A 19,241-nucleotide genomic window follows, 5' to 3' on the forward strand; every position below is an offset into this window, starting at 1 on the left:
GCCGGCAAGCTTCGTCGGGCAAAGCTCGGTGGGCACGGCGGCGGCGGGGCCCTTCTTCCCCCTCCGCTTGTGGGCGCCGGCGCGGGGCGGCCCCTTCGAGTGGCGGTGCTGGACGTCTGCGGTGGCGGTCTCGCGGGGTGGCCTGCTCCGGCTCCCTTAGTTCCACGCTCGGCGGGGCGGCTGCAATGCTCCCGTCTCGGGAGGTGGCGCGCGGCCGATCTCGGATCTAGCGTTGGGGCCGGTCGGCGGCGCGTGGCTCCGGTGGTGCGTGCCCAGCGGCTCCGGCGCTTGGAGCTCGACGGGCGACGCGGGTAGGGCAGCGGTCGGGCGTGGCCGCTGCTCCGGCCGTTGGCGGCGGCGTGGGGAGGTCTTGGTGGTGGCCTCCCGGTGTTGTGGCGGCTTCACGGTCGCTCGACGGATCTGTCCATGGCAGCGGCCGGCTTCTCCGACATTGGCTCGTCTGCGGTCGGGCCTTCTCGACCTTCACCCCATTTCCTCGTCGCCCGGGCGCTACTCCCATCAATGGGCTGGTCCTCTTCCAGCTGCGGTCCACCGCTCGTCTCGCGCCCCGGTGCTGCAGGACCGAGCTCGTCCCGCGCCTGATGCAGCAGGACCGAGCTCGTCTCGCGCACGGTGCAGGAGGACTGACCTCGTCCCCCTCCCGATGCTGCAGGACCGAGCTCGTCTCGCGCTCGCGGCCGCAGGATGGATCGGTGGATGCCAGTTTTGGGCGACCTATTGGGTCTTGACGCTGGGGGTTGCCCAGGGGTGCGAAAGGTGGGACCTTTCCGTTCGTCTCTTTCGTTGGGGTGCGACGGGTCTCGGGTGAGGTGGTGTCGAGGTCTTGGATGCTGGGGCGGCGGCCCTGGTGGTGGTAGCGCGGTGCTCGTAGGCAGAGCCCGTGCCTTGGTGCTGCCCGGTCACCATGGCCGTGTGGGCGGCGTGGTTGCCGGGGTGTGGCGTTCGGTGGCGGTGAGTGTTGGCTGAGGTGAAAACCTGTTCTATCTTCGGACGGACCGGTGGCGGCAAAGATCGTTCCCTTCTTGAAGGCGTCGTCACGGCTCTCATTGCCCGTCATGCGGCTCCGGGGGAAACTCTGATCCTTGGATCGGGCGGTGGCGGCGCTCCGGTGCCGTTCCCTTCCTGAAGGCGCCGCCTTGGAGCACATGGTTCGTCATATGTAGCTTCATCTTTGCATGGTGGTAGTGCTAGGGTTGGTGTTGCTGCGCTCAGTGCCTAAGTGTCCTGCCCTGGGTGTGTGCGTGTGTTGCGTTGGCGTGGCGTGTGTTTGTACTGGGTGCTTGTTGATTGGTGCTTTATATATAAAGCGGGGCGAAAGCCTTTTTCGGTATATTTAGAAGAGAGAAGTCCACCTTTTAGCCCTCAAGTTATTGCTTTGTTTAAGACTCAACCCTGAACTCCGAAATCGGTTACTGCACACCCTCGAAATTATTCCGTACACATACCAACATCAGGAAATAGTACGTGATTAATAAACAGTTCAAGGGCTAAATTGCAAAAGGCTTGATACGATTTCCCCTTTCTTTTCGGCCGCCGCTGTTCGTTCATACCTGCTCCCCAACTCCAACACGAGGCAGCCCAGACGCTGCCAGCTCGAGGTGATCCGACCATGACGCCGTCGCTCTGCAGCTACTGCATGCAGCAAAACCGCCCGCTGCTTTCGTGCACCGCAGCTGTCGCGATTGAGCTCACAGGAAATCGCCGCCCTCCGTCGCCGATCGTCTCCCAGGCGACCTAGGCCACCCCGAGCCTTATCCTCGGGCCAGAAGCTCCACCTCGTCGCGCCCTACCCATCCCTGCTGGCCTCCCTCTCGCCCTTTTCTTGTGTCTGTTAAGCTTCAACACCCCCTCACGTGTGACGCGCCCTACCCATCCCTGCTGGCCTCCCTCTCGCCCTTTTCTTGTGTCTGTTAAGCTTCAACACCCCCTCACGTGTGACGCGGGAAGTTGACAAGTTGTGGTATGTAATATTCAACCAGTTCGTAGTGTCTAATGCACTGGCGGAGCTTCCAACAAAAGATTGGGCGGGCCACAGTGCCAAAGAATACCAATGTCTGATTTTTCTGGGCTCATGAGCTGACTTTCGTAGAAGGAAATGCTACAAAGTTGGGCGGGCCATGGCCCATGTAGCCTTGCTGTAGCTCGGCCACTGGTCTAATGCATGAAAATATTCCTTGTCGACTTCAGTTCGTAGTGTTCAACCAGTTGTGGTATGTAATACTTGAAAACAAGGCTGGTACATTTTGAACAATGTGTAACAATCTTTTGCATCGCTAAGGTTTTCAAAGACTCACTATTGCGCTGTACATAATGGTCTCTCCTCTTTTTCTTCAAGTATTTGGGTTATGATCCATAACATAATAGGCATCCATAAGCATGAGCTCATCTTCTTTTGTTTGAGCTATCCATATCACTCCCATCATCATTATTAATTGTGCACGTCTTAAAACTCAGCAACATATGGTTATTTAATTAAGTTTCATGCACTCCAAAACAAAAATGAAATCAACAAATGTGTTGCTGCACGAAATTGATCCACACAGCACCACAGAATCCTCACTTTCGTGGAGGTAAACCGACCTTTTTCAATGCAAAACACAAAGATTAGCCAAACCCTAGGGTTGCTAGGGCTGGGCAGAAGCTATGAGCTAGGTGCTGGAATGATGAGGAACAATAGATGAGGAACATGAAAATATAATCATATGTCAAATCCGATTGGCTACTTCTAGATACTTCTGTTGTGGTCTAGTATTTCTTTTCTTTTCTTTATCCTACCTACTGTTTTCTAGAGTCTTCTAGTTGTGAGTAGCTATGAGTAGAATGATGAACCTTAAATAATGTTTCTAGAGTATTCTAGCTATAAGTAGAAGTATGTGAAGGCTTCCCAAAGCCCTGTAAATAGAGGTCCTCACCTCTACTTTGTACCCAGACTATGTACCCCTACCTATAATAGAACTTGTTGTTCTTATCTAAGATCTTGGAGTAGATCTTGTGCCCTAGGAGTTCTGGATTGAACTCTTGCTGCCCTATCAGCCTACATTCGCCTCTAGAGCGATATCTAGCGCATCACGTTGAAGCTGTTCCTTTAACACTTGTGCTGTACACATTGTAGCAGCAAGATGGAGTTGCTCCTCCACAACCTTTGTGCTGCTTCAGGTGGTACCAGAGCCTCGTTGACCCATACTAGTTCTTGTTGTCCTCTTCGAGAGCAAGCTGCAGCAAGCAATGGAGCAATTGGAGAAGAGGATGGATGCTGCAGAACAACAAATCAAAGAGCTGCGTGAAGATCTTAATCGGAGATTTGATCAGCTGGTTGAGATGATAAGAAAGGGTGTTCCCCCTGCTACCAATGAAGGAGATTCATCTAAAGAAGAAGAAGATGTTCATCAAAGGAGAGGTAATCTTGGAGCAAGACCGCCACAACAACGTGCTGTTCAACGTGCTTCAAGAAGGCCAATTTATGTTGAAACTTCTGAAGGTGAAGAAAATATGATGAAGCCCTTGAAGAAGCTGATCTCTATGCATATCGGAGAGTACACAACCCTACATATGAAAGGGATACATACAAAGTGAAAGCTGAGATCCCAACTTTTAATGGAAATGTTGATATTGAAGGGTGCCTAGATTGGTTATATGAAGTGGAGACTTTCTTTGAGGTCATGGAGGTTCCGGAAGATCGTAGAGTTCCTTTGGTCGCATACAAGCTGAAAGGAGGAGCTGGTGCATGGTGGCATCGCGTTCAAGAAGAGCGCAGGCTGAGAGAACCTCATGTGAGAACTTGGCGGCAAATGAAAAGTCTCTTGAAAGGGAGATTTTTGCCCCCTGATTATGACCAGATCCTATTTATCCAATTTCAAAACTGTGCTCAAGGAAATAGGACTGTTTCAGATTACATGGAGGAGTTTCTAAGGCTACAAGTGAGGTGCAACCTTGCTGAAACTGAAGATCAACAAGTTGCAAGGTACATCAATGGTCTCAATGATGCTATTCAAGATCGATTGATGATGCAACAAATCTGGTCCGTTGATCAAGCACAAGCTCTAGCCTTAAAGGCCGAGAGGTTTGTGAGGACAAGAAAGGCAACTAAGGCTCCATATCCTCATACCGAAGGCTCGTCTAGGAGTCAGCCTAATAGAGTGGAAGAAAAGACCGCTCCACCTAAGGCAAAACGACCCATCCAGAAGCAAACTAGAGGCAAGGGTAAGTCCAATGAAGGCCCAAAATGCTATAAATGTGGTGAAGAGGGACACATATCCAGCGGCTGCCCACTAAGGAAATTTGTTAACACAACTATCCTTGATGGTGAAGACGATGATGAAGAATACGAATCTGAAGATGTAGAGGGGCAAGAGGTTTGTCAAGAAGAAGGTGAAGAGGTGGTATGTGTGATCCAGCGTCTCCTAATGTTCCACGCCACAACCTGACAACACACAACGGAGGAAAATATTTGAGAGCAAATGCACGGTGAATGGCAAGGTATGCAAATTAGTGATTGATAGTTGCAGTTGCGAGAATCTTATCTCCCAGAAGTTGGTGAACCATTTAAAGCTTGATATTCATGATCATCCAAACCCCTACACTATTGGGTGGATCAAGAAAGGAGTGAATATGAGGATCACCAAACAATGCAACCTGCCACTTTCTTTGGGCAAGCATTATCGCTCAAATGTGTTGCGTGATGTGGTTGACATGGATGCCAGCCATGTTCTTCTTGGGAGACCTTGGCAATTTGATGTGGATACTACACACAAGGGCAAGGAAAATTCTTACTCTTTCATTTGGAACAAGAGAAAGATCATTATCTTACCAAACAAAACCGAAGGTAATACCTCTAAGGAGGAGGGGAAAACTATGTTAACTATCTCCCATACCTCTCATGAGTTTATGGAAGACTTGAAGGAGGCAGATTTGTGTGCTGCACTTGTTGTAAAAGGAGAAGAGCGCCTGGCTGTTGAAATTCCAGCAAAGGTATGTGGTTTATTGGCAGAATTTCAGAACATACTTGGAGAGCCACAAGGCTTGCCACCGATGAGAGGAATTCAAAACAGAATTGACTTAATTCCAGGAGCAAGTCTTCCTAATCTTCCACACTATCGAATGAGCCCAAAGGAGCATGATATATTGAAGGAGAAAGTGGAGGAATTGCTGCAAAAGGGGCACATTCGAGAAAGTATTAGCCCATGTGTTGTACCAGCCCTGCTCGCGCCTAAGAAAGATGGATCTTGGCGCATGTGTACGGACAGTAGAGCCATTAACATGATCACTGTAAGGTATAGATTCCCTATTCCCCGTATGGATGATATGTTGGATCAGCTTAGTGGAGCAAGAGTGTTCACAAAGCTGGATTTAAGAAGTGGATATCATCAAATCCGTATTAGACCCGGGGATGAATGGAAAACAACCTTCAAGACAAAAGAAGGGTTGTTTGAATGGCTAGTCATGCTATTTGGACTCTCAAATGCACCAAGTACCTTTATGTGCTTAATGAATCAAGTCCTTCGACCCTTCTTGTCCCACTTTGTTGTGGTCTATTTCGATGACATCTTGATCTATAGCAAGGATGAGGACGAACACTTTGATCACATTCGGAAGGTGCTAGAAGTACTAAGGGAAAATGAGCTCTACGTCAACTTGAAGAAATGTGTTTTCCTGCAAACACAGCTTCTTTTCCTAGGATTCGTCATAACATGTGATGGTATTCGTGTTGATGATTCCAAGGTTGAAGCAATCCGAGAATGGCCAACTCTGAAGACCATTTCTGAGGTAAGAAGTTTTCATGGCCTTGCAACTTTCTATAGGCGATTTGTGAAGAATTTCAGCACTATCATGGCACCTATTACCGAGTGTTTGAAAAAAGGAAAGTTCCAATGGACAGAAGCAGCTGAAGCTAGTTTCAATGAGATTAAACAAAAACTATCACAAGCTCCTGTCTTGGTGCTACCTGATTTCAACAAGACTTTTGAGTTGGAGTGTGATGCAAGTGGAGTAGGCATTGGAGCTGTCCTATCTCAAGAAAGGAAGCCTATTGATTTCTTTAGTGAGAAGTTAAGTGAAGCTAGACAGAAGTGGAGTACCTATCAGCAAGAATTATATGCCGTTTTCAAAGCCTTGAAAACTTGGGAAGTCTATTTGCTGCCTAAAGAGTTCATTGGTTATAGCGACCATCAATCCTTGAAGCATTTTAGAAATCAAAAGCATGTTGACCGCATGCTAGCAAGATGGGCAACATATCTGGAGAGGTTTAACTATCTCATCGTGCATAAATCTGGAATAACTAACAGAGTGGCCGATGCTTTGAGTCGTCGTGCATGCCTCTTGACTTCTTTTGAAGCTGAACTTCCGGGCATGGATCAAATAAAGGAGTTGTATGAGGGTGACGGAGACTTTGGCCATGTTTGGGTAAAGCATGCAAGGGGCCAACCATTAGGTGATGACTATTTGATGCAAGATGGATATCTCTTCAAAAATGATCGTTTGTGCATTCCAAGAAGTTCTCTACGTGACAAGTTGGTTAGAGAGCTCCATTCAAGTGATCTTAGTGGCCATGTTGGACGGGACAAGACTATCGCTAGCCTGGAAGCTCGCTACTTTTGGCCACAACTAAAAAGAGATGCTGGAAAGTTTGTTCAGCGATGCTCAATATGTCAAACCTGCAAAGGCCAAGTCCAGAACACGGGGTTATACATGCCTTTTCCTGTTCCTGTCGCTCCATGGGAGGACATCTCTATGGATTTTGTCTTGGGCTTGCCAAGAACAAGACGAGGAAGTGATGCTGTATTTGTGGTCGTGGATAGATTCTCTAAGATGGCTCATTTCATCCCATGCCGCAAAACAATGGATGCTCCTCATGTGGCAAACCTATTCTTTCGAGAAGTGGTCAGACTTCATGGAGTACCAAGGTCCATCGTCTCAGACCGTGATAGCAAGTTTCTTGCTGCATTTTGGCTCACTTTGTGGAAGCAATTCAACACTGAATTGAAAATTTCTAGCACTGCTCATCCACAAACATATGGACAAACGAAAGTGGTGAATACGTTTTTGGGTAATCTGATCCGTTGCATTTGTAGAGAAAGAAAGGGACAATAGGATTTGGCTTTATCTCTTGCAGAATTCTCCTACAATAACTCCAAGCATAGATCCACAGGAAGGAGCCCTTTTTCCATTGTCTACACTAAAGTTCCATCACATGTGGTGGACCTGGTGAAGCTACCATCAAGGGGAAACTCAAAGTCAGCATTGACCTTTGCTGATAATTACACCGAGTTATTTGAAGAGATTCGCGGTGCTTTGGAAGCACAAAATCAGAAATATAAACAACTTGCTGATTGCAAAAGGAGGCCAAAATCATTCCAAGCCGGTGATAAGGTGATGGTCTACCTCCGAAAAGAGAGGCTGCCTTTAGGTGTTAAAGGGAAACTTAGGCAGCGAAGGTATGGGCCCTTCTCTATCGTGAGGAAGATAAATGATAATGCTTATGTGATAGATCTTCCAAGCGATATGGGTATCTCCAACACTTTCAATGTTGCGGACTTAACTCTCTACCATCCAGAAGAAGCGCTCTATGAAGATAACTCGAGGGCGGTTCCAAACAACCATGGGAGAATGATGAGGAACAATAGATGAGGAACATGAAAATATAATCATATGTCAAATCTGTTTGGCTACTTCTAGATACTTCTGTTGTGGTCTAGTATTTCTTTTCTTTTCTTTATCCTACCTACTGTTTTCTAGAGTCTTCTAGTTGTGAGTAGCTATGAGTAGAATGATGAACCTTAAATAATGTTTCTAGAGTATTCCAGCTATAAGTAGAAGTATGTGAAGGCTTCCCCAAAGCCCTATAAATAGAGGTCCTCACCTCTACTTTGTACCCAGACTATGTACCCCTACCTATAATAGAACTTGTTGTTCTTACCTAAGATCTTGGAGTAGATCTTGTGCCCTAGGAGTTCTGGATTGAACTCTTGCTGTCCTATCAGCCTACATTCACCTCTAGAGCGATATCTAGCGCAGCACGTTGAAGTTGTTCCTTCAACACTTATGCTGTACACATTGTAGCAGCAAGGTGGAGTTGCTCCTCCACAACCTTTGTGCTGCTTCATGAAAAGAAAAGAATGTAGGAGAAAAATTAACTTAAGGTTGTAAAAGGATCAATTGATTCTTCAATCGGCCATGTACCCACATATACAAGGGAGAGGGCCGAGAGGGCACTCGAAGAGGTGGACTGAAGATGCAAGCCATAGGAGACAGTATGAGAGAGATAACGCAGTATACGCTTCACAGCTGACCAGTGTGAAGTCCGAGGAGCATGAAGATACTGGCACACACGATTTACCGCATAGGAGATGTCCAGCTATGTGATAGTCAAGTACTGCAAGCCACGAACAATACTGCGGTACTCTGTAGCATCATCTGAAGGAAGCAAGGCACCATCCACGGCTGATAATCGACCAGTCGCAGACATAGCGGTGGTAGCATGCTTGCATTGCAACATACCAGCACATCGCAGCAAGTCCAAGGAATACTTATGCTGAGTGAGAGTCAGACCAGCAGGGACCGTGAAACCTCCAGACCAAGGAAGTAAGGGAGAGCACCCAGATCCTTGACAGTAAAATGACCACTCGAGCAGACAACAGACAATCAGCGGCAGTCACCGAGGAGCTGATAAGAATAATGTCATCAACATAAACCAACAGATACGTAGTAACCTCAGGACGGTGGAATAGGAACAGAGACGTGTCAACAGTGGACGGAGCAAATCCAAGACGTCGAAGAACCGAGCCAAGTCGGGCATGCCATGTACGAGGAGCCTGCTTAAGTCCATAAAGCGCCTTAACAAGACGACACAAATGATGTGGACGAGCAGGATCAACAAAACCTGGAGGTTGCCGCATGTAAACCTCTTCATCCAAGACCCCATGGAGAAAAGCATTCTGAACATCAAGCTGATGCAGAGACCACCCTTTGGCAACAACCAAGGAGAGAAGCAGACGAATGATGGTAGGTTTGACAACTGGTCTGAAGGTATCCTCATAATCAAGACCATACAGTTGTTTAAAACCTTTGGCCACCAATCGTGCCTTGTATCGCTCCATAGAACCATCAGCATGCTTCTTTACCTTAAACACCCACTTGGAGTCAATGATGTTGGTACCAGACACAGGAGGAACCAAGCGCCAATTATCGTTCCTCTGTAGCGCTTGAAACTCCTGCTCCATGGCACTGCGCCAATGAGGAATTCGAAGAGCCGCCTGAAAATGCCGAGGCCCAGCAGTAGGGTTAGCATCTGTCTGTGCCATACACGCCGCAATCCACGCAACTGTGCTGTCAGTGCGCTCCTTCGGCCGAACAATACCACTCTGACTACGCGTTCGAGGACGCAGAATAGCGGTAGGCGGCGGAGGTGGCGGCGGAGACGGAGTCGATGAAGATGGCGATGACGACGCAGACCGCTCCCCAGACACAGAGCTAGTCGCGCCAGGCGACCGGCCTGGCGAGGAAGGCGTGGACGCCGGCTCGACCCCGAGGCTGAGGCTGGCTCGGCCAACTCAACCGGCTCGGCCGGCTTGGCCAACGCGTGGCCAGCCCCATGCTGGACCGAGGTGGCAGGGCCCGGCTCGGCCAGTCCCAGCGGCAAGCTAGGTGACGGAGGGGCGTCACGAGCGGGCTCGGCGGACGTCCGAGGGGACGCGGGCGGCTGCTCATCCAGAAGCTCGAGGCGTGCTTCGCGCCCAGTACCTGCACCATGGTTAGGTAGCAACAAGGGGGTATATGCAGCATCAACAAATAGACCAGGCAAAGGTAAAACAAGTTTCTCAGGTGCAGTGGGACTGGTGGAGGTGACCGGAAGTGCGGAAAAAGGAAAACATTCTCATCAAACACCACATCACGTGAGATGTAGACGCGGTTAGAGGGAACATAAAGACACTTCTACCCTTTATGAAGAGAGCTATAACCAAGAAACACACACTGTTTAGACCGAAACTCCAACTTGCGTTGGTTATATGGACAAAGATGTGGCCAACACGCACACCCAAAGACCTTGAGAAACGTATAATCAGGAACTTCATTCAGCAGGAGCTCAAGTGGTGTTTTCATCTGACGGAGTCGTGTAGGGAGTCTGTTAATGAGAAAGCATGCGGTGGAAAACGCATCACTCCAAAACAGGAAAGGGACGGAGGCATGGGCAAGCAAAGCAAGACCAGTCTCAACTATATGACGATGCTTACGCTCAGCTACACCATTTTGCTGATGTGTATGAGGACAAGACACACGATGTGTAATTCCAAGCTTATTAAAGAATGCATTGAGGTTGTGATACTCACCACCCCAATCGGATTGCACATGGATGATTTTATGACTAAGCAGACGCTCAACATGCGCTTGGAATTGCAAAAAAACATTAAACACATCAGACTTGTGTTTAAGAAGATAAAGCCAAGTGAACCGATTGTAAGCATCAATGAAACTGAGATAGTAATTATGACTACTAACAAAAGTTTGGGCATGGCTCCATACATCTGAAAACACAAGTTCAAGCGGTTTAGTGACTACACGACTCGACTCAGAAAAAGGAAGTTGATGACTGTTGCCTTGCTGGCAGGCATCACAAACTGCATCAACATGTTTATTGGACACGACTGGAAGCTCATGACGATGAAGTACATGGCGAACAATGGGAGTGGTAGGATGACCAAGATGCACATGCCAATGTGACGGAGACACACGAACACCGCTGAAAGCACTAGGAGCTGGTGGCACATCAAGTGCGTAGAGATCATTATGGCGCAGTCGACCTCTAAGAAGTACGTCCCTCGTGTCCCGGTCCTTAACAAAAATATTGAAGGGATGAAATTCAGCAAGAACATTATTATCATGAGTAAGTTTAGGAACTGAAGCAAACTACGTGAAGCAGAGGGAACACAAAGGAAATTAAGAAGACGTAATTGTGTGGATCGACGTGTAAGAAGTGATGCCTGACCAATATGTGAGATGTGCATACCTTCCCCATTAGTGGTGCGAACCTGATCGTGTCCACGGTACGGCTCCTGTGTAGAGAGCTTGCCCATCTCACTCGTCAGGTGATTGGTAGCTCCCGTATCCATGTACCAAGATGCATCAACTGGATAGGAAGGAGTATGCCCCTGCTCATGACTCGCCAGGGCAGCCTGCTTCTCATTACCCTTGCCATTGTTCCCGATCCCCAAGAAATCTTGCTTGAAGCGACGGTGACAACGAGAGGCAAGGTGACCATCAAGTCCAGACAGTTGGCGGGGGACCTGAGCACCACATGAAGGACAACAGGCACAGACTCTACCTCCCGTGGAGGTAGTGGTGTTCCGCGAACTAGGCGCGGTCGGCGGAGGTTTGCCACCAGTTGGTGGCTTGTAAGGCTTGCCCTTCCCACGCGTTGCAGCGTTGGCGGAAGGGAAGCTCGGCGTAGAGCGGCGAGCCTGGATGCGCTGTTCCGTAAAGAGGAGACGTGCGTACAACTCACGCGGATGGATGGGAGTGTCATGACCATTGATATTCTCCACCAAATTATCATAGTCATCACTCAGTCCGTTGAGCACATAAGAGGTGAACTCCTCCGGACCAAGCGCCTTGCCAATGGAGGCAGTGTGTCAGCCATACCCGTCACTTTGTTGAAGTAGTCGGTGACGGTGAGATCATGAAGCTTCACCTCCCCAAGCGCAGTGCGGATGGCGTGAGCCCGCGCCTGAGACTGCGAAGCAAAACTGGTATGTAGAGCCGTCCACGCGCCCAGAGGCGTAGCGGCGAAGATGACCAGTGATGAGACCCCCTCCGTAAGAGAGGACTGGATGGCAGAGAGAATGGCCGGATCCTGAGCCACCCACGCATGATGCCTCGGATGGTACGGTGGGTATGGGAGAGTGCCATCAACAAACCCCTCCAAGTAGTGACTGCGGAGAAGTAGCAAGACTTGAGCACGCCATGACAGATAGTTATCCGTTGTCAGCTTCACCGGGATGAGATGCGCAAAGTAGAACGATGCATGAGATACACTATATTCCGAAGGCGACGGCGGCGCATAAAGCCCGGGAGTGAAGGACCACTCGATACCACGGACGAAGCCACCAGCTCCGTCGATGGTCCGCCGTAGGACGCTCCGTACGAAGCGGGCGCGCTATAAGGAGAAGCGGGCACCGAGGCTGACGGGTAGGCGTAGGCCAACGGAGCAGCGGGGACGTAGGGCGGCTGTAGCGCAGATGAAGCCGGCCACGGACTTGCCGAGGCAGCGCCGTAGGAGCCAGCCACCGGCGGCTGTGGCGGGTTCGGGACATTGCCGTGGCCCTGCTGCGGGACTCCGCCCGGGTGTAGGTGCACATGCTGCGGGACTCCGCTGTGGCCCTGCTGCACATGCGGATGCAGGGTCGATGGAAGACGTGGGGCTCCGCCTTGTGGTGGGATGCCGTCGTGGCCCTGCTGCACATGCGAAGACGGGTTCGATGGAAGACGCGAGACTCCGCCCTGCTGCGGGATGCCGTCGTGGCCCTGCTGCACATGCAGGTCGCTGCCCGATGGAAGACGCGGGACGCCACCCGATTGGAGATGGGGCGCGCCATAGGACGGCTGGGGCCCCCACCAGGGAGCGCTCGCGGGAAAGATCCCAAGCATCGCGGGTGGGACGGCGCCGTAGCAGGCGGGATCATTGAAGGGCGGCGGGGTGGCCATAGGTATGGAGGCTCCGGCCAGGGAGACGAGCGGTGGCGAGGCCAAAAACGGACTGGCTGGGGCAGCCTGAGCGGCGGCGGCCGGAACGGCAGCCGGAGCAATGGAGATCAGGGCGGCGGCGGTCGTTACAGAAGCCATCGATGAGATCGGAACAGAGGTGCGGAAGCAAACGATCGTAACCCTAAGCTGATACCATGTAAAACATTATGTTTGTGGGAAACTGCACGACACCCAATACGGGTGTGGCCATCTCATATATATAAGGGTACACGAAGTGTACAAATACAATATACAGGGTATACACAGAAGCTATGTATAGACATTATCTAACAGGCTGAAGAAAGGGACCCCATGAGGCCATGACTTGGATCTGTCAGAAGCCCGATGTACGAATCAGATACTCACGTCTGGAATTATTTTGTAGCATTGCCACTGGACCCCTTATGCTTTTATTCACATAAATCCGAATGAAGTTGCATCAAGAAAATTTCAGAAATGAGAAGCAACAGCAGATTAAGAAAAAAATATGCATGTTACATAAAGTAATATTTCCCTGCAGCCTAACGGTACGAACAAATCAAAGTCGTTGGATTTGGCAGTGTAGCTAAAAGACAGAAAATGCAAATTGGCTATAATGTCACTGCTAAAGAAGCATAAATAGCAATCAATGTATAATGAAAAAACAGAACAGAAGGAACTATTTTCAGAAAGTACATATCACCCACATACTTTTTTTTGCTACATCAGTTGGTGAAGGCGTTCTTGCATATGTCAAAAATAGTACTACCATGTTCAGAACAGACACAACACAAAAAATGCCATGAAACTTGGAAGATCATAGAAGGAAATATAACCATGATTAAGGGTTGGACCTCTATTCTGGAATGCTCTTAAAACCTTGGCATGGTAATATGCTATTTAGAAAAGGTTGCCTAGATTTTAACAGGAAAATGGTACTGCTAAAATGCCAAAATAAAATGGGATAACCAGCTAGTGCCAAGTCATAAATAACCGGTCTTTCCTAATTTTATCAAGTAAACTGTAAATCTAGCATGAAGAGAATTGACTGTTTAAAGGTGTACAACTAATAGTCCTCAGATCAAGCACACCATTTTTCATCGATGAATACGGAATTGAAACCCGATTACTCAAAGCAGAATACTCGTTGAGATAAAATGTGCTCCATGCAAAAAAGAAAATCATCCAAGAACATATAGAAAATATTACCTGGTGTGTGTACAGCTTCACATAGATTAGTGGGTTCATCTTGTTGTAATGCTTGACAGCACAATGGACATTCTCAGGTACATACTCCAAAACCAACTTCACAAAGAGTTCATCCTTCTCAGTTGTATAAAATAAACAATGCTTCAGAGCTACGAGATAATTATATTTTAAATTGTGGAAAGAAAAATCTTCAACTTACCTGGCGAGCTGCTTAAGAGTAGATTACCTTAATTCTGATGGTGTATGTCGGAGCACTTGATCGTGCAATCCAAGTAGCCAGATGGTTTCAAGAAAACGTCTACTGTGGCACGTTTGCTCTCTATGTACATTATCAAGAAATGATGCATTAGTTATCGGCATGAAGCATCAGGTGATGAACATTCTCCAATTCATAAATGCATAAACTTGCCAGACCAGGAGTTTACATGCAGTTCAGTTTATAGCAAGTTAGTAAGGCTGCCTTCAGAGACCCGTGGGCTATACCCTCGCCGTAAGCCCTTGGAAGAAGCAGGGAGTTGGCCTGCAGCAAGCAGACCATGGCCATTAAATGCAGCTCAGACAGCGCCTCCTGCAATCAAAAATTTGATCCATGTTAGAGCTGAAGACAGAAGTAAATATTGGTCAAAGCTTGACATGGGCAAGCAAGTACCTCGACCTTGTCCTCTTGATTACTCCATACAAACTGCACATTGTGCCTGAACTCACTACCTGCACATTTACACGATAAATGAAAGGAGAAAATATACAGAATTCCGAGCATCAAAACCAAAACAGCAAAAAAACAAAAAATTGCAGCAATTACTCACCCTCTTCAACCAATCCGAGCAAAACTGGCAAGTACACTTCCAACACCTGCATGATATTACCAGTGCTAGATCCTGCAGAAAGTGTGACGGAGAAAAATCAAACCCAGTGTCAGTTCAGAAGTCAACGTCTTGCACGTAGCACCATCCAACATTCAGTCAAAAACCACCCAAGAATCCAGACGCTGTACACACCTTGTCATGTGGCGGTCTTTTGCCTTGGCTTTTTTTGGGCTGGTTTGTTTGTGGCTTACTTTGACCTGTGTACATGAACATCGTTGTATTAGCAGCCGAGTTTTTGCGTGGGTTGCGTTAATGCGGACCAGATGACTCTAGAAAACGTGGATTAGGAGACTGATGTAGCAAAATTAGATTTGGGTTTAACTGACTGCACCATATGCCTCTGCCCGCCTGCTAAGCTTGGCTTCTTCCCATGATAAAACAAAAATAATAACACAACACAATTTTAACTATCACTATCTAATTATCTGGGCAGCTCATTTCACCAACAAAGAATCACTCAATCCATCTAGTTCGTGACAAAATATAGGTATTTTTCAAGTTAAGCAGCAAGACTGGTCTCGAAGCAAAACATGTATCATCACATTTTGGTTCAAGTCATCACATCTTGATGCAGTGAAAATCTATGTAAAATTGGCTAGTGCTGCTTCTAGCAAATCACTGGAACGTGAGCATCTTAATTTGTGCATAATGCTTCACCCAGTTTGATAGGCATGACGCCCGACATGTCTAAAACTCTCTCCTATGCACCAAATAAAAATTCAAGAAGAGTAGAGCTCATGATCACTCACACACAACGCCCATGGGCGTCTGAACTCTGGAGTCCCGGAAGGAAAACAACGACGTCGCCTCTGGCTGATGATGTCAATAGCCCGTCGTCGTAGTCATCGAGGGAGCAACGGTCGATCCAGATATAGGCGGAGCCGGCTTGATCTGGATGTCGTCGATGTCGCGGCTCCTGTCGAACTCACCATGATGGCCGCCTTGGTCGACGTGGGTGACGCGAGGTTCCAGATCGCCCATGTACTGTTCTCCAGCCGCGTGTTCCTCTCCTGCGGACTCCACATTGCATTTGCCTGCGACACACCCAACATATCGATCAATAAATCTGAAGTAAACCAGAGAAACTAAAAGTATGGGATTTGTGCGTCTGTGTAGACCACGTACCTAGAGCCATGTCATGTAGAGGTCGGTCTCGTCGTATCCAGTGATGACCTCCTCGACGAAGTAGACGTTCGGGGAGAAGTCGCCACGCTCGCGCAGAAGGGCGCCTCTCCCGCTGGCAGCGCCATGCTCCGCCTCTTGCCGATAGCCGTGAACGGGGAGGACCAGATCGTGGTGCAGCTGGGAGGCGGAGATGCAACATGGGGCGAAGCTGAAGCAGCGTTGTGGGCGTACCAAATCTGAGCCTGCATCGGATCTGGACCAGCTGCTCGATCTAGGGCGAGGTGGAGACCACCGGGGATGGGGAGAGCTTGAGGGGAGGGGAGAAGGGGTGGGGGGCGCCGGTGGTGGCGGCGGCTGTGGGGAATGGCGCTGGTGAGTGGTGGGTGGCAGCGGCAGACGAGGGAGAAGGAGAGGAATCACGGGATGGGGAATGGGGCAGCAGCGGGCGGCGACGGCGGTCGCGGTAACGCTAGCCGCCACTCCTAGAGGGAGGAGAAAACGAGAGAGGCGAATGAGGAGACGAGGACAGGAATAGGATCTATGGTTCGATGCATTTTCACCTCTTTTGTCTATTCCTATACGACACAGTAAAAATCCAGGTGGCATAGCCCATCGGCCGCTCTTTACGCGTGCCTTATTGTTATGGATTTTTATCTCATATGTAAAGTTATATGCTACACTCCAATGAGACAACAATTTTATGGTCTTTCAGGTATTATTTAACATGTGACTTGGATCAGTCTTATTTCATAGTATCAGTTTACGGGCTACAGAATGAAGCAGTAAGATCTCTCATATCACTGCTGAATAATTTTTATATGAGAAATTGAGATACTGCGTCATGATTTTATCCTAGTGGGTGTAGCTGTGCTTGCATGCTTAAAGCGTCAGTATACTGAATAACATCAGGATTCAAATGTATGGAACATAAACTGGTGTTTATGCTGTTATAGTGCCACGCCATTGGGATTACTAAGAGCAATCTTAAAACATACTCCCTACGTCCCGAATTACTTGTCACGGAAATGGATAAAAATGGATGTATGTAGAACTAAAATACGTCTAGATACATCCATTTCTGCGACAAGTAATTCCGGACGAGGGAGTATGATCCAATGTCCTTCATGTGCCAATAGTTTTTGTTGTCCCAGAATTCATTACTATTTAAATAGCTACCAAGCCCGTCGATATTGAAGTTTCCCAAGTTGCTCTTGCTGGTACTGTATTTTATGTAACAATTTTAGTGTAATCCTTGTATGCCATAGATTAAAGAAGGCGATCGAGTGGTACTGCTGGAACCATACTACAAAATCCTAGATATATCTTGGAAAGAACAGGTATACCTTTGATACCATCCTCCTCCTGTTAACTCTTCATAAACCTATTATTAAACTTCTGCCAGTTTTTTTCTTCTCATTACTCGCGTTTTTTGAAAGGAACAACTAGTATTCGATTAAACTAATACATGCCGGCAGAGTCGCTGGCTACAGAGTTCGTTACAAAGTCTGAAAATGGCCAACCGAGATTTCAAAGTTGCTTCCCTAACCCAACTCCATACGCAGCTAAATTGTGCGCAGCAACATTACATGATCTTGGGCAAGTACCTAATTTAACAATACCAAGAGCTTTATTTCTTGAAACAGAGAACCTAGTGCAGCTGAATTGCAATCTTGAGTTGAAACCACCTGCTTTAGCACCATAGAGTCGGTCTCCAATATGATTTGACTGCATCCCATTCTTGCAGTAGCACTTATATTTTTTTGAAACGCGGTCCCTTAGGGCCCGATTCATTAAATAAGCTCGAAGAGAATTGCCCGGTTAATAAACGGAAAACCGGGCGAAAACCGTCACAACTGGCCCGTAGAAACAAGGCACACAGGGCGACCTGGCAACCCACACAAGAACGCACACACGCCGCCGAGGGGAAGCGTCGAGGCTTGCGTCGGCCGATGCCAAACAGTCAACCACACGCGCCGGCGACCAGGCAGCTTTGACTCCGTCGACGAGCATTGCAGGAGAAAGCGTTGGGCTTGCGCCGAGCCAGCACCAGAGCGGCGACTCCTCGAACACGCCGGAAGAGACCGACTACCAAGAATCATCAGCAAACCTGACTCCGCCCGAAGCCGCCATCGTTGCCACAAACAGGAAGCCGCGCAACATCCGCATTGCCAGACGGGCACCTGCCGACCACAATGCCGCGAGCGTCCAGCCCATGAAGCACGCAACCGGGATCCGAAGCTCTTCAAGGCGACGCCCCAAAGAGGGAAGCGATGATGTCGACGCCGTCGCCCGACCCAACCGGGCCTTAGGCTTTCACCCGAAGAGCAAGATCCGAGGGTGTAAGAGGATGCCGGACTCCACAACGACGCCTCCAAGGAGGTTAAACGACGTCCACAGACGCCGACGCCGCCGGCCGGCAAGACCAGCCAAGCTTTCGCCCGGAGTATCCCCAACACCACCAACACCCTCACGCACTGCACCTTCGCTGACCCGCCCACCTCTCGCAGTGCCACCGCGCCAGTAGCACCAGAGAGCCACCAAGCACTTCACCTCCCCGCCGGTCAAGAAGACGCAGACGGGCCAGATCCGGCCGATCTGGCATCCCACCAACGCAACGCCGAACAGGAGCCACCCGAGGCCAGCAGGCCACCGGCCCGGCCAGGGACGCGCCCCAAAAGGCAGGTGAGGGGGCCGAGCCCGCCCCGACCGCCGGAGAGGAGCAGCTGGCCGAAGACCAGTCGCCCGTCCACGACGCAGCCCGCGACCGCCACCCGCGAGAGCCGCTGCCAGGGAGCCGCCCCGTCGGAGAAGAAGCCCGGAGGTCCACCGGCGACGCAGCGGAATCCCTCGAACGGATCCAACACTCGACGCAGAAAGGGGATCGAGCCTCCCCACCCCGAGATCCCGCGGCCTGGCGAGAGGAAGTCGACCCCGCCGCCGCCGTCCGCCGCCCGGGCTTAGCCCGGCGGCCTCCTCCGGCGACGGCGAGGGGAGGAAGGGGGGGCGGGAGGGCGGCCCGGCGGCGCGGGCTGGGATCCGCCCGTGTCGCCTCAGCCGAGACGACGCGGGGGCGAGCGCAACATGGCCAGGGCTTCAGCGTGTAGTGCACAGGAGACGTGCTCCGGATAACCTGTTCCTGCAGCAACTAGATTACAAAGATCATTCCTAATTGTGAAATCCCAACCACCTGAGTTTATTTCAGAATCTCACGTGGGGGAGGAGACAAATCTACTGTCCATTTTACTCCCTCCACCAATACATGCTGTTCTGGGCCTTACAGACATGGTCTCTAGCATGCAACATTTTTTT

The 19,241-nt window shown here is 49.4% G+C and overlaps 1 protein-coding gene across 5 annotated transcripts in view; it reads left to right on the forward strand.

Moving 5' to 3' along the window:
- Window positions 1-19,241, forward strand: part of LOC119276007 (tetratricopeptide repeat protein 5-like) — a 57,281-nt gene that overhangs the window by 37,432 nt on the left and 608 nt on the right. For 4 of the 5 annotated variants that reach the window (XM_037556953.1, XM_037556954.1, XM_037556957.1 and 1 more), the window contains 2 exons: window positions 16,645-16,714; window positions 17,198-17,269. In XM_037556953.1, coding sequence (XP_037412850.1) covers window positions 16,645-16,714; window positions 17,198-17,269 — 142 coding nt within the window. The remainder of the gene's footprint in view (window positions 1-16,644; window positions 16,715-17,197; window positions 17,270-19,241) is intronic. The other variant, XM_037556955.1, reaches the window with a different exon arrangement.

Source organism: Triticum dicoccoides, chromosome 3B (assembly GCF_002162155.2).
Source record: "Triticum dicoccoides isolate Atlit2015 ecotype Zavitan chromosome 3B, WEW_v2.0, whole genome shotgun sequence".
Classification (NCBI taxonomy): domain Eukaryota; kingdom Viridiplantae; phylum Streptophyta; class Magnoliopsida; order Poales; family Poaceae; genus Triticum; species Triticum dicoccoides.